The sequence below is a fragment of the Trichosurus vulpecula genome, chromosome 4 (genome assembly GCF_011100635.1).
Source record: "Trichosurus vulpecula isolate mTriVul1 chromosome 4, mTriVul1.pri, whole genome shotgun sequence".
NCBI classification, from domain to species: domain Eukaryota; kingdom Metazoa; phylum Chordata; class Mammalia; order Diprotodontia; family Phalangeridae; genus Trichosurus; species Trichosurus vulpecula.
The window spans coordinates 27,946,135-27,961,940 of record NC_050576.1 but is presented as its reverse complement, the minus strand read 5'-3'; the positions used below and the strand labels follow the sequence as shown (position 1 = coordinate 27,961,940).

The 15,806-nt window shown below is 44.9% G+C and overlaps 1 protein-coding gene across 2 annotated transcripts in view; it reads left to right on the top strand.

Moving 5' to 3' along the window:
- ZFYVE9 (zinc finger FYVE-type containing 9) overlaps nucleotides 1-15,806 on the top strand; it is a 188,705-nt gene that overhangs the window by 156,619 nt on the left and 16,280 nt on the right. For both annotated transcript variants that reach the window (XM_036756933.1, XM_036756932.1), the window contains 4 exons: nucleotides 2,833-3,057; nucleotides 6,034-6,116; nucleotides 6,773-6,877; nucleotides 13,754-13,904. In XM_036756933.1, coding sequence (XP_036612828.1) covers nucleotides 2,833-3,057; nucleotides 6,034-6,116; nucleotides 6,773-6,877; nucleotides 13,754-13,904 — 564 coding nt within the window. The remainder of the gene's footprint in view (nucleotides 1-2,832; nucleotides 3,058-6,033; nucleotides 6,117-6,772; nucleotides 6,878-13,753; nucleotides 13,905-15,806) is intronic.

Here is a 15,806-nt window from a genome sequence, read left to right as displayed (position 1 = left end):
TTTATATGAGATAATTTACCCCGTTCTACCTCTCCCTTCTCCCAGTACATTCCTCTTTCTCACCCACTCCTTTCATTTTTTTTAGTTATCATCCCCATTATATTCAACTCAAACCTGTGCCCCCTGTCTATGTACATTCCTTCATACTGCCGTAATAATGAGAAAGTTCTTATGAGTATCAAGTATCATCTTCACATGTAGGAATGTAAACAGTTTAATCTTATTGAGTTCCTTATGCTCTTTCTTTCCTGCTTACCTTTTTAAATGCTTCTCTCGTGTCTTTTATTTGAAAGTCAGATTTTCTATTTAGCTCTCGTCTTTTCACCAGGAATGCTTGAAAGTCCTCTATTTCATTAAATGTCCATTTTCCTCCAAAGGATTATGCTCAGTTTTTCTGGGTATGTGTTTCTTGGTTGTAATCCTGGCTCCTTTGCCCTTAGGAATATTCTTTAATGTTTAAATGTTTTAATGTAGAAGCTGCTAAGTCTTGTGTTATCCTGACTCTGGCTCCACAATATTTGAATTGTTTCTTTTTGGCTTCTTGCAATATTTTCTCCTTGACCTGTGAGCTCTGGAATTTGGCTATAATATTTAAAAAAATTTTTTTTTCAGTTTACAACATACAGTTCCACAAGTTTTTGAGTTCCATATTTTCACCCCCTCCCCCCCAAGACAGCATGGAATCCAATATATGTTCTACATATACCTTTGCATTAAACTTATTTACACAATAGTCAAGTTGTAAAGAAGAATTATGAGCAATGGAATGAATCATGAGAAAGAAGAAACAAAACCATAAAAGAATAGAAAAAAAAGAAAGAAAAAGAGAGAACAAATAGTTTGCCTCAATCTGCATTCAGACTCCATAATTCTTTCTCTGGATGTGCATAGCTCTTTCCATCATGAGTCCTTTGGAGCTGTCTTTGAACCTTGTATTGCTGAGAAGAGCCAAGTCTGTCAAAGTTAGTCATCACAGAAACAATATGTCTGTGGTTGTGTACAATGTTCTCCTGGTTCTGCTCCCCTCACTCAGCATCAGATCATGTAGGTCTTTCCAGGTTATTATGAAGTCTGTATGTTCCCCATTTCTTATAGCACAATAGTATTCCATTACATTCATATACCACAACTTGTTTAGCCATTCACCAATTAATGGGCATCCCCTTGGTTTCCAGTAATTTGCTACGACAAAAAAGAGCTGCTACAAATATTTTTGTATATATGGGTCCCTTTCCCACTTGTGTGATCTCTTTGAGATATAGCCCTAGAAGTGGTATTGCTGGGTCAAAGGGTATGCACATTTTTATAACCCTTTGGGCATAGTTCCAAATTGCTGTCTAGAATGGCTGGATCAGTTCACAACTCCACCAACAATGTAACAATGTTCCAATTTTGCCATATCCTCTCCAGCATTTATCATTTTCCTGTTTTGTCATGTTAGCCAATCTGGCAGGAGAGATATGGTACCTAATTTGGCTATAATATTAAAAAAAAATTGGCTATAATATTCCTGAGAATTTTCACTTTGGGATTTCTTTTAGGAGGTGATCAGTGGATTCTTTCAATTTCTGTTTTACCCTCTGGTTCTAGAAAAAAAGGATGGGATGTTTTCCTTTATAATCTTTTTTTGATCATGGCCATCAGTTATTCCAATAATTCTTAAATTTTTTTTCCTCAGTCATTTTTCTGATGTGATATTTCACATTTTCTTCTATTTTTTCATTCTTTTGATTGCTTCTTGATATCTCCCAGTTTGGGAGCTAACACCCTGTAGATTTAGTGAGGTGGCTTGGTGGGGGGCATTGTTCCACTGTAGGCTCTAACTTTGACTAGCTGTGGGACCCTGGGTTCAGTTTCCTCCTCTGTAAAATGGGGACAGAAGTAGCACTGACCTCATGACATGATTAGGAGGAGCAAATGAAGTGCATGACAAACCTTAGAGTGCCCTGTCAATGCTAGTTAGTATGAGTGTTGCTTTATCTGCTGGATAGATGGAATAAGCATTTGGAGAGCACGTACTGTGTGTCAGCTCAGTGTGCTAAGCACCTTGCAGAGATCTCATTCTGTCTTCCCGACAATCCTGGGCGGTAGATGCTAGTATTATCCCCATTTACAGTCAAGGAAACTGAGGCAGACAAGCTGCTCGTCTTCTAGCTGTGCGACTCATTCATGGTCAAATTGGTACTCATGTTTCCCTTACTCTAGGCTCAGCACTCTGCATTGCACCACCTAGCTGCCAGTATGTTCCCATGTGGTTTTCGTTTCTTCTCCAGGTTTCTCTATATTTGGAAAGCCTTTTATACTATAATGGGAGTTTTAAGATCATGAATTGTTGATTTGTCAAAATCTATTACAGTGTTCTCTTAAATTTTTATGTTATCTCTGGGGTTTCGTGGGTAGCAGTTTTCTCTCTGTTCATTCCCAGTACACTTGGTTTATTGAATTCTCAAGAGTAATTTGGGGTCTGTAGGATGAGGATTTGTCTTCTGTTAGTTTATAAAGGATAACAGACTTTTGATGTGTTATTCTAGCAACCTGGTTGTCTTAAATTTTAAAAATAAAATCTTATTATTATTTATCTTGTTTTCATATTTGTAAAAGGAATCCAGATAGAAATGGTTCTAGGATGTCATCATCCTTTTAATATGCATTTTATGTTGAATGTTCTGTGGCTTCTTGTTCAGATGGATAAAGTGGCTGCTTTTCTAATCATTGAAGCTCACCATTGTTGCTGTACCATCTCTCTCTCTCCCACACAGTGCTAAGCACTTAGTGCCAGAAGCTTGTAGATTCAAAGAAAATTCTGTAAATTAATAAAGGCCTTTATTTCAGGGAATGTTGTCAGCTGTTTGGGACACTCCTTCTTCAGCCAGAGTTTCCTGGGCAGCAAAGAACATGGTGGATTCTTGTATGTCACATCAACCTACCAGTCATTGCAGGACCTGGTGCTCCCAACGCCACCATACTTATTTGGGATTCTCATCCAGAAGTGGGAAACTCCTTGGGCAAAAGTATTCCCCATCAGACTGATGCTGAGGCTTGGAGCTGAATACAGACGTAAGTTAAAGCCCTAACGCTTGACCATAAACGTGTGTTATCCATAGTTGCTCTTCGAATTGTAACAGAAATAACTCATGATGTGGGAGGCAGAGGACAAGGTGTGGAGGTGCAGGGTCCCCTACTCTGTCCCTTCCCAGTTTTCTGACCATGGGTAGGATCCCTCATCAATCTGGGCCTGGGGCAAAACCGTGCTGCTCTCAGCGCTGCGAAACTCCTGTGTCTGTCGTCACCCAGCTTCAGAACCTCCTCCCTGTCCCTCACCCACGTTCCCTGTCAATGGCCACATCTTATTTCTGTCTGCACAGAATCGCTTGCATCTGCCCCCTTCTCAATCACGGAGCTACTGCCCTTGTTCAGGCCTCCCTCCCCTCGCTGTGGGACTACTGCTATAGTCTCCTCATTGATCTGTCCCAACTAACAATCATCTACACATCTGCCAAAATGATCTTCCTTTAGGAAGTCCAGGCCTGACTGTGTCATCCCCTCCCTGTTCAGTCAATTAAAATAGCTTCCTATTGCCCCTAAGATCCAATAGAAACTTCTCATTTGTAGGAACTGGTGTAGAATGAAGTGAGTGATAGCCGAGCAGTTTATGCAACAGCGATATTGTAAACACAATAACTTTGAAAGGCATAGGAACTCTGATCAGTGCAGGGACCAACCCCCCACTGCAGAGTACTTCTGAGGAAGCCGCTGCCCTCCTCCTTGTAGAGAAGGCACAGGCACAGAGAGCACGCAGAGGCTTTCTGGCTTGCGTGTGGCCAGTGTGGAAACTTGTTTGACTTAATTGAGAGGGACAGTAAGTGAATTTTAGTGAAAGTAAAATTTAATTTAAAAAATAACAAACATAAATGTTTTCCTTGGATTTTCAAGCCCTTTACAAGCTCGGCGCGATCTGCCCTTCCCAAACAGTACAGTCTAACTAACCTAGCCCTCTAGTTGTTTGTCCTACATGATACCACCTCCTACAGGAAATGTTTCCTGAAGATCCCAAATGCTTTTACCCTTTCCTCCCCTCATGTATTTTGTATTTATTTTGTGAAAGCTCATGTTGTCTCCTGTAAGGGAATGGAAGGCAAGATTTGTTATACTTTTGTCTTTGTATTCAGCACCTAGAAAGAGGCCTGGCACCCAGTGGGTACTTAATGGATGCTTGCTGCTTAATGCACAGGGTCAGGGAACATCCTGAATCAAGGCTTTGGGCAGGGCTAGCAAGGGGGGTGGTGTCTTCGAGGCATCCATACCCCTGTAATATCAACTAAGGTGGGACTTTCTTACTGTTTTAAAATGATTAATTGAGTGTCTTTGATTGAGCCTTACCAGGTGCAAAGCCCCGGGCCCAAACCCCTATCTACTAGGTGCTAAGCCTATGTGCTCATGAAGTCCTCAGGGTCCTAAGGGGAGCTGCTAAGACCAGAGCCAATAGTAGGAGCCTGAGTTCTGGTCGCTCAGATGACATTTGATGAAGGCTAAAGAGGGTATAAAAAGAGAGAACAGAGCTATTTGAGAGAGTCTCTCACTCCTGGAGGCTCGGGACTCTGGGCAGCCGCTCTAAGGGCCTCCCGGCTGAACTCAGATGTTGATGGTTTCTTGGTGACTGTGAATTTTATTTGCTCTGAAGTTCAGGGTACTGGCTTTTTCCCCTAAACTAAGTGAATGATATTTGTATGTTCGATTAAACTGAGATTGTTAACCCCTTAACGTTGCTTTCCTTAGTAAAGCAGATCAAAAGAACCTATGCTTGCAGCATTCTTGTTGTTGGGCTTGTGTTGGTTTTTCACCCCCACAGCAGCTGCTAGACAGATTGTTGCAACAACCCCCAGTGATCAGAGCTGTTTTTCCTCCTGCTATTGACCACCCTCTTCTCCATCTTTGTGGTACTGCTCTTCCCTGCCCATCACAACCTTCCCAGCTAAAATCCCACCTTCTACGAGATGCCTTCTCTGTCTTCATTATCTCTCATTTATTCCTGACTTTGGTTTCTTTAGACCTGGTTTGTGTATTCCCCCAATGGACTAGGCTTTCCTTGAAGGCAGGGAATTTGTGTTTGTCTGTTGCCTTTCTTTGTGTCCCCAGTGTTAGCACAAGCCTGGCCCTTAATGAAAGCTTATTGACGGACTGACTGTCGCACAGTTACCTACCTGGCCTGTGCTGGGCACTGCGGATGGAAATCCAGGTAGCGACCTAGCCCCTGTTGTCAAAACGATTGCAATCCACTCAGGTTTGTGACGTGTAGTAATAAGCACAGCAAGGACAGCTGGCATTTTTGTGGTGCTTAGTTGGTGCCAAGAGCTTTTTTGTTGTCTCATTTGATCTTCACACCAATCTTGGGAGGTCAGTGCTGTTATTATCCCCATTTTACAGCTGAGGAAACTGAGGCAGGCAGTTCAGTGACTTGCCCAAGGTGACACAGGAAGTGTCTGAGAAGAGATTTGAACTCGGGTCTTCTCAAGTCCAGGTTTAGGGCTCTGTGAATTGTGGCTGTGCCCCACCCTGCACCCAGCCCCACCCCGGCCAAGTTCCTCTGTGCATACTTTACATGTACCTGGCTAAGGAGATGTGAGGTGCAGAGGAGTGATGAGTAAGCCAGGAACATTTGCATTGGGAGAGAGCGCTGGGCTGGGCTGGGCTGGGTAGTAGGAAAGGCCTTATCGTTAGAGCTCAGAAATCTGGCAGAAGTTTTCTGGATTTCTGTCTCACTGCAGGAGAGAGCACCTTGGGGACTCTCAGGAGATCTCAAGCGGACTCTAGTTCCAGTGATAACAGAGATGTCCAAGAAAGGCGAGGGTGGGCCTTGGCATGGGGTCTGGCATGCTGTATCAGGGAACATTTTTATGTGGTTCCGTAATAAGAAATATTCTAAGAACTCTTGATGTTTCTTCATACTGTGATAAGCTATTAAAATGTGTTTTTAATGCCTTTCCTATCTGACAGGCTGTTCTCATGTTACCTGTTTATTTTCTGTTTCTGTAGTTTATCCATGCCCTCTGTTTAGTGTCAGATTTCGGAAGCCATTGTTTGGAGAGACAGGACACACGATCATGAATCTTCTTGCAGTAAGTGTTTGCTCCTTTTCCCCAGTCTGGGTCTGAGATGGAGGGGCCAAGAAGCTTCTGAATCCATGTTTGGAATAGTCTCGTGGGCTTGCCTGTATTCATAGAGAAGAACTTGGGTAGAAATCAGTGACTCGTAATGTCACTTTCTGGAAGGGCCACGCACATTCCTGATGCACGGTATTCCTCCTTAGGAGCTTCCAGCCCCCTGTGGTCTGCTTCCCTTTTGAACATCACAGTCAAATCCTGCAGATTTGAGCCCTATCCAAAGAATTCAAGAAGAAATTCTTTGGATTTGTCTATCTTATAAACATGGTAAAAAGACTTCAGAATTAAACTAAAATCTAGGTGGCCTCATCAATAGCTGTGATTGTAGAGCCTTAAGCTGTGTATGGTCTAGTTTCTAACAGTTTTACACTGGTTTTTCCTACGAAGATTTGATTTACATTTGTTGCTCAGTTCTGTAGTCTAATGAAGCTTAAATTAATATACTAGGTTACCCACGTTTTTGGAGGTATGTAGGGTGCTCATCATATATTTCTTTATTACATTAGAAATGTAACACCCCCCCCCACACACACACACATGCACACTTCATTTCTGTGGATCAGTCCTAACCCTAATGCCTGCTTTGTGACCCTGTGATCTGCAATTCCAAGGACTTCCGAAATTACCAGTATACGCTGCCCGTGGTTCAGGGTTTGGTGGTTGACATGGAAGTGAGGAAAACCAGCATTAAAATTCCCAGCAACAGATACAATGAGGTAAGAATCTTAACACATGCGTATGTGGGTGCATTCCTTCATTTATTCATTCCATAAGCCTTTACTAGGTACCTGTGTTTACTGCTGGGCATACAAAGCTCTCAGGAAGCTTAGTGTTTACAGGTGTGGAGTGGGAGGTGGGGTGGGAAGCCCTGCACAGTTGGGGAGGCTTCTTCATTGACAGGCGGGTTTCAGAGGAAAGCCAGGACTTGAGTGGAGGCAGTTTGGTGTAACCCAGACAGCCTTTCTTCTGTGCCCTTTGGGTGCCGGATATTGTGCCAGCTGCTCTCAAAGAGTGTATTTTCTACTGGGAGACAGATGACGTAGATGCTGATCTGTAAGGACATAGTCTACACGGAGTCAGTTTGAGGTACTTTGGAATGATGAGGAAATGCACCAGCGATTGAGGGAGCCTCACTGGAGGAAGATTCATGGGCTGGGGGTGCTGCACGCCAGGCACTGTGCTAAGTGCTTCTCACAACGCTATGGGTTAGGGGCTGTTATTGTTCTCATTTTACACTTGGGAAAACTGAGACAGAGAATAAATGACCTTCCTAGGGCCACACTCCTGGTAAGTGGCTGAGGCTGCATTTGAACTCAGGCCATCTGATTCCAGCCACTGTACCCCTAGCTGTATTACAGATTCATGATATCTAACTTTCAGTGAGTCTTCACTGCTGCAAGACAATCCTTTTATTCTTTTCTAATTGATTTCTTATCTCGTTCCCCACAGAAACTGTTACAGAATTTTCTTTCTTCCTTAACCCTCCAACACATTCCCCTCACTCATCCAGCTGAAGGCCTTTCCTCTTGCTTTACTGAGAAAAGAAGGCCACTGACCTGTGTGGCCTCCTCATCTTGACAGCCTTTGATGTCACGGCCCACTCTCTCCTCCTTTCCCCTGGTCTCTGATGATGAGGTGGCCTGTGTCCTTGTCTCATGCGTGTGTGCTTGGTCCCATTCTTTCCTGTGTTCTCCAGCACATCCCACCTGTCATCCCCCAGGGCCTCTCAGATCTTCAGCATCTCTCTTTCAGCTAACCCCTTTTTTGCTGCCTTCAAAAATGCCCCTCTGTCTTCCCATCCTCAAAAAAGCCTTCTCAGGACCATGATGGGTCTTGATCTCTCTTCTCCCCTTCTCAGCCAAACTAGAATAAGCTGTCTCTACTCAATGCCTCCTCTTCCTCTCTTCTCACTGCTTAGTATGACTTCCACCCTCATCACTCACCTGAAACGGCCCTCTGCAGCATTGCCAATGGTCTCTTGATTGCCAGATCGGATGGGATTTTTTTTCTCAGTTTTCATCCTTACTGTTTCATTTGAACACTGTTGATTCTATTTGACCCTTTCCTCTTGGGATTCTTTTCTAATCGGTCCTCCTGTTTCAAGTCTCCCACCATTCCAGTCCATCCTATACACAGCTGCCAAAATAATTTTCCTTAACCATGTAATTCCTCTCCTAAACCTGCTCCAGTGGTTCCTTGTTGCCTCGAGGGTAGAATACAATCTTTTCTGTTAATCGTTTAAAGTCCTGTACCCCCTGACCTCTTCCCAGCCTCCTTGGACATTGCCTGTCTGACCATCCCACAGTCCTAGAACGCACCTCTGACCACACACCCTGCTCTGCATGAAACTGTTCCTGATTCCCCCAACTGTAAGTGTCTGCCTTCCCAAACTACCTTCAATTGAGCTACTTTCTATGTATTTCCATTTATTCACTTCGTATTTATACCGTATACATTTTCTTGTGTACTTCTTATGTCCCCATTAGAGTGTCAGCTCCTTGTGAGCAGGGGTTGTTTCATTCTTTGTGCTTTTATGTCCTGTCCCCTAGCACTGTCCCTGGCAACCAGCAGCTGCTTAAAAATACCTGTTGATTCATTGATTAATATAAGGAAAAATTTCCTAACAGTCAAATCTATCCAGTAGTAGAATGAAATTCGTGTGGGTATAGTCAGTTCTCCCTCACTGGAATTCTCTCCTAGCAAAGGCTGAATGACCACTTGTTCTTCTGATGGAGAGGGAATAGCCCATGTGGTCTCTTCCAGCTCTGGGATCCTCTGATCTTTCCAGTTACTCAGGTTCATGCTTGAGTCATGCCTGAGCTTTCCCTATATTCAGCCCCTCCCTCCCATCCAGTTTGTTGCCGAGCCTTGTGAATCCTCACCACAACCCCTCTCACCCCATCTCCTCTTCTCCACTTAGACACCTCCTGCAGAGGCCTTCTCACCTTGGTGCAGACCCTTAGTTCCATCCTCCATCACCTCTTGCCTTGATTCTTGTAATGATTTGGTGAAGCTGGGGATCTGCCTTCTTCTGGTTTCTCCCCCTGCTGGCACATCTTCTCCACAACTGCCGAAATCATCTTCCTAAAGTAGGAGTCTTCCTTGCAAAAACATAAAATACAAACCCTTTAGCCTCATTTTTAAGACATTCTATGATCTTGATGCAAATGAGCTTTTCAGCCTCATTGCATATTCTGCTCATTGCAGCCAGTTAGGAAGTGCCTACTGGACTTTGCTTAGGGGCACACAGAGGAGCATGAAACAGCCCCAGCCCTCCAGGAGCTCCTGTTCTAATGGGAGAGACACCATGTACGTAACCAGGCACACACAGGATGCACCCAGGGCTGGTGAAGGGCAGTGTCGGCTGGGGAGGGGATGTGTGGGAGAGCCTGTGAGAGAGGCTTCCTGCGGAAGGGAGCATTTTGAGTGCTGAAGGAAGCCTAGGACTCTAAGACCCAAGCTGAACCGCTAGCAATTCCCCAAACCCCCTCCCACTTCTCAGCTTCCTCCTTTGGCCTGGAAGCCTCTGTATCTCAGAACCCATCTTCTCTCAGGGGCCACCTGTTCCAGGAAGCTCTCTTCAGTCCTTCCAGTCATCTGTTGATTGTCTCCCTTCCCAAAGTGCCTTGAATTGATTTGTGTACTTGTTATCTTCACATAAGACAGTCTAAGCTCCTCGAGGCATTTAGCTTTTGTCCCTGTCTTCCAAGCACCTAGCGCAGTGCCTCCCCAGCATGAGTAGAAGTGCTGGAGAAAAGAATATGGCAGACTGTCATCTCATTTCTGTCAACCAAAGAACATGCTAAAAATAATCTGGTTTCTTGAAGATATTGGTGCTTTTAGCTTTGGAGGGGGGAGGGTCTGTGTTATCTGGCCTATTTCAGGGCCGAAGGGTGATTATTGTCTCAGTGTTTCAGAAAAGTTGAATTTTATTGACCTTTACTGGATTTCTCTTGATGCTGCAGATGGTGGTAGTTTTCTAATGAGTAGTTAGCTTTACAGTCATCCATTCAGCTAAACATTGGACTGAACCAACTCTCCAGGTCCCTCCTGGTTCTTGGCTTCTGTAATTGGGATGCTGGTTTATTTTCATTCTTAACCTGTACACACTGTTGAGAGTTTTGTGAAGATACAAAAGGAAGGGTTCATTGTGTCCGGGGCAGTGGAGACCAGACAGACACATGAGCTGAAAGTGTGCTTGGGAAACGGCGACTTTCTCTGCAGACGTGGGAGCTGGTGTTGTTCCTTTCAAATGAAGCAGAGGAGTGGATGAAGTGTTTCCCAGAGGTTGACTTGGAGGAGGGAGAGGGAGGTTCCTAGATGGACTGAAGAGTAACCCCTTCTGTTAGTTCAGTTAACAGAAAGTAGAACCTACAACTTACATATGAATTGTGGATCCATGGATTCAGTCCAGTAGAGCGTTCAAGTCATGGTGACAGACAAGGGCTGTGGGGCCAGGGCCGACAGCTGCTCTACATAAGGAATAACTGTAAACTCCTGTAGCTGAGGCAGTTTGGGGACAAACCCCTGGGGATTGAGTGTTCCTATTGACCACACAGCCAAAAACCCTTGTGTCATTTTGGGCTGAGTTAATCCTGTTTGATTCACTGTCAGAATGAGATCATCTCATCCTCTTGACAGTCTGCAAACTGAAACTTTCCCTGATGACCTCTTGGTAGGGGTTGTATAGAGAGTTCCTGGTCAGGTCTGGGTTGGACTAGATTATTAAGCCCCAAAGGCCTTTCCACCTATGAAGTCCGTCCACGTCATAGACTCTGTAGAGTTCCTCCCCTCGTAGCACAGCAGGGAGACCACCCATCTAGAAATAATACATATTAAAACCTGGGAGGGGCATTAGGCAATATGTGATCAGAATGTTCTGTGAGATGTAAAAAAGAAAAGCTGTTTCCTCCCAGGGAGCATCAGGGAAGTCTTTGTGGAGTTGGTGGCATTTCACCTGGTGTGTGAAGGCAGGGTCAGATTTCACCCAGTAGAAATGCTTGGAACCTAAGGCCCCCTGAGGCATTAGCCACCTCTCCCCATACCAGGGCTTTGGGTTACTGCCCACGTCACTAGAAGAGGTTCTTGTACAAACTCCTGTCAGTGTTTTCCTGTCTGTCTCACAGTCCTTTTTCATTTCCATCATCAACTTGTTATGGGGCCTCAGATAGACTGTGGCACTGTGATAGACCCTGTACCCAAAACCTGGTTCCTCATAGATAGATTTTCTGACATGGATCTTAGGAGCTGGAAGGGACTTTAAACCAGCTTGTCCACCTGCCTTATTTTATAGGGTTGGAAACTGAGGTCCAGAGAAAGACCATCAGTTCACTAAAGGCCCCATGACCAGCATACATCCCTCTGTCTTGAAAGCTCTTGGAAATTTGTATAAATCCTGGAGCTAGACTTTATTAATTATGTTTGAAGCTGACATACCAGGGCAGTGTCTTACTATGGTAGTGTAGCTCATCTCTCTAAAGGGTATGAAAAGGGGGTTTCCTTGGCCCACACCCCTTGGACTCAACCCTGGAGAAAACAAAGCTTAATTTTAGCCTGGAGATGGCTATATGGACAGTGCTCTTTCAGGCTGAAATGTGGGATCGTCTCAACTCTTTTCCTTTGTTAGAGAAGGACATTACAATTGAGGTCATTAATTCTACATTTGACTTTGGCAAAAGCTGATGCCTTCCAGCTGATGTCCCCTACTTGGGGAAGGAAAAAACCCCTAAACCTATGTTAAACTCTTTCTTCTTGGGGATCCTGAGGGAAGTGGTTTCTATAAGCACTGCAGTAGACAGTTGCTAAACCTCAGTGTGCGGGAAAGAATTCATTTTTGTTTGAATCCTTCCAAGGGGACAGCAGAAGTGCTAAATTGCTGTACTTTGCACAGATTTCAAAAATAACAAGGTGTAACCAGGGTGGGATGGCACCTTAAATAGATTAGATTGAAGAAGATAGGAAGCATTCAGATTGCCAACTAGCAGTTTTACTCCACTTACATGTAGCAGAGAATGAGCAGAGCTAAGAAATGTAGGCCAAAAAATAAACTTGAGGATAAAACTCAGGTGAAGCCATGGTAGAGGGCAGGAAAGGAGAGGTGAGCTAGTGTGTTACTCAATTTTTCACTTATTTCTCTTGGGTACATAATTGATCATTAGGGTGAAGGGATCTTATGCTTAGGTTTGTTTGATAGATTCATCTGGAGAATTGAATGTTTTCTTTTAGTCTCAGTATTTGCAGACCTATTAACTTAGACCTAATGAAAAACACAATGACAAATAATTGACTTTTTTAAAAGCAGGAATCAATCATAGGTTTAATAAATAAAAAACAACACTATTTCACTATTCTCGAGACTTGTGTTTTTTGCCCTGTATCTTGGCAGATAGTTTGAGATAAGCATGGCTGCAAAATTCATCACCCAGTGGCAAGACTCTTGGGATGAACCTTTCTACTCAGGTCGAGCTAACCATGGCACTAGATGCAGATAGCCTTCACTAGGCTTGTACTCAAATCTTTTTCCACCTGACAGTTCCTAACGAAGCCTACTTTCCTTCTGTTGGTGGAACCTTCTAGATGTTAATGTCTTCTTCATGTCATGGTATAGCAGTGCAGAAAATCATCTTAGTGATGCCGAGCACATGATTTTATTGATCCTGATCCATTGATAAAGTCATTCAGCAAAGGCCTCAGTGTTCGGAGCCTTCTCTAGATGTGAGGATAGAGAGACAGGAAGTCCAGGTAAGGCCTGGCCCCTGCTCTCATGCATAATGGCTCTATGATGTTACACAAGTCTTTATCAGCCTCCCTTTTTTCCATTTGGACCTCTGATTCATCTCTTTAGGGTTACTCCCAGGGTAAAAAAGTCTCTCTACCAGTGTATTTAGCAAGTGGTTTGTAACTGAATGTGTTCATGGTAGGACTTGAGCCCGGCTCTTCCTAACATCCCACCCAGCCCTCTCTGTGTCCATTATGCTACCCTCTGCTTCCTCTTTTGCATCATATTTTTAGAGCCAGAGAAGTTGTGTGACCTGCCCAGGATGACAAAAGTCATCAGTGTCCTGAGCTGACGCTGAGTCCAAATCCAGTGGTTTTTTTTGCTTCACCATGCTTTCTCTCCATGTGTGCTTAAAGAAATTTGGACATAAAAGTCTTATTAGAAGGGAATGCAAGCCTGAGGAAAGACCTCTTCTTTATGGGTCTGTGAGAAAAGGAAGCCAGTGCAGTCAGACCTAGGTCGTTCTTTCTTAGCTTAGACCATGCTTAGCTACACTGCCCCCCTGAGAACTCCTTGCAGGGGCACCGCTAGGGTTAGCTAAATTAATATCAAGGTCTCAGGGTCATTTTTTGCCTGTAGAAGGGGTGGGGAGTGGGGAAGGAATGCAAACTATGCCTTGTGTTCTGGGAAGGAGCTCAATGAGCACCAAGTATGTTGATGTTGGAAGGTTGGGTTTGTGGATTTTTAGCTAAGGGTGTTTGAGTGGGGGGCATCATTCATTGCTCTCCTACATGAGCTTGCTGCCAGATTTGTCTTTGCAGTGATGAAATGCGTGCCGTGGTAGAACAGTGTGCTAACACACTTTTGCTTACAGATGATGAAGGTCATGAACAAGTCCAATGAGCACGTGCTGGCTGGAGGAGCCTGCTTCAATGAGAAGGCCGACTCCCACCTTGTGTGTGTCCAGAATGACGATGGCAACTACCAGACTCAGGCTATCAGCATTCACAACCAGCCTCGAAAGGGTGAGGGGGCTGGGGCCTTGGGGACCCTCTTGCTGCCTAGGACACAACCCTGACCTACCCCACGTGTGGGGCCTTGTGCCTATCACCCTGGATGCTGCCCTCCGAGAGCCGACACATGAAGAGGGAAGAGCAGGAAGATGTAGCTTCAGTTATTAAGTGCCTGCTGTGTGCATGGCAAGAAAGGAATCGCTTAGGAACGGCCTAGCCATTACCATCAGGAGCCTTGCAGTCTGCTGGGGGGACATGGCCAGTGGATCAGGGTCACAGAACACACAGGCAACTTGATGGGTGCATAGGAGAGAGCTGGAGTGCTCTGAGTCACTGAGTGGGGCAAGATCGCTTTCCACCAGGAGGCTTAAGGAAGGCTTGGTTATGTTGTATGATAAGAGGGAGCAGATATCTGTGGAGTTCTGTGGGGTTTCGTTCCTCACACCACCTCCAGGAGGAAGGCAGTGCCAGTGTTAGCCTGTCTCTGTTATGGATTTGATGCAGATTAGAACATGGTGGATTCATGAAAAGAACTCAGAGTGCCTTGGGATCACTTGTAGTTTGGGGTGAATCAGGAGAGGCTTCCTGCAGCAGGTGATGTTTGAACTGAGCCTTCCAGAGTGGGTAGAAGGTTGAGAGCTAAAAATGGTGGGAGGCTGGGGAGAGGAAAGTTCCAGGTGTTCAGAGTAGTGAGAGCAAAGGCACCAAAACAAGAGTTTAGGAATGAGGTGAGGGGAAGTGGTTCTTCAGCATCCAGTTTGGGGAGAGCGTAGTCTATGCAAGAGGCAAGTGAAAAGTGAGACTGGAATGATTAGTTGCAGATGTGTTCTAAAGGACTGGGCCTGGGAGGCTGGATTTTGGCAGTGCTCGTGAACCTTTAAACGGTTTTGAGTAAGAAAGATGACATAGACACGGGTGGGGAACCTCTAGCCTCAAGGCCATATATGGTTCTCTAGGTCCTTGGGTGTGGCCTTTTGACAGAAACCAAGTTTTACAGAACAAATCCTTTTATTAAGGGAATTTGTTCTGTGAAGTTTGGGTTCAGTCAAAGGGAGGCACTTGGGGAACCAGAGGGCCACATGTGGCCTCAAGGCCACAGGTTCCCCACCCCTGAGGTAGACAGAAGGCCATAAGAAACAGATCATCTAGGCCAGCATTGATTGAACACCTATTGTGCTCACAGCGTGCAGGAGGAGTGGTCCCAGAGACCTTAGAAACTACCTAGTCTCACCTTTACCTACAGGGTAACTCCCCATTGCCTGGAGGACAAAATATAGACTCCTGTGTTAGGCGTTTAAAACTCCTCACAGGCTGGCGTAGTTTCCCGTGACTCCTCCACACGAACTCTGCTCGAGCCAAAGTGGGCTCATTGCTGTCACCCCTACTTCAGGTGGCGCTGCCTTCTCACCACTGCCCTTAGAACCCCCAGCCCCCTTCAGTGCTCCGCTCAGAACCTACTCCTACAAAGCTTTGCTCCTTTATTTTGGATGTGGCCTTTGTTTATTCATCTGTGAGTGTGTTATAGCCCCCTAATAGATGATAAGTTTTATGAGAGCAAGGACTGCTTTGTTTTTGTATTTGTATATCCAGTGCTGGGCACATAGTCAGCATTGAATAAAATGTGTGCCATTTGATTGGTCAGAGTGCTACTTCAAACTTCCAGTAAGCTGGGCACTCTCTTTTAGATGGCCTAGGGTTTAGAAAGTTTTTCATCAGACCACAGAAGAAGCATGAGAGTGAACATTTCTGTAGCCCCTTAGAACTTGCAAAGCAGAAGGAAAGGACTTTTGCCAGTCCCTTGACCTTCTGGGAGCCTCAGTGAGATCTCAGGTGCTGTGTCCTTTCCACTGGGGCTGGCTGCGCTGTAGCTGGGCTTCTTTGCCTGGCTTAGTAAATTCCCTCATGGTATTCTTG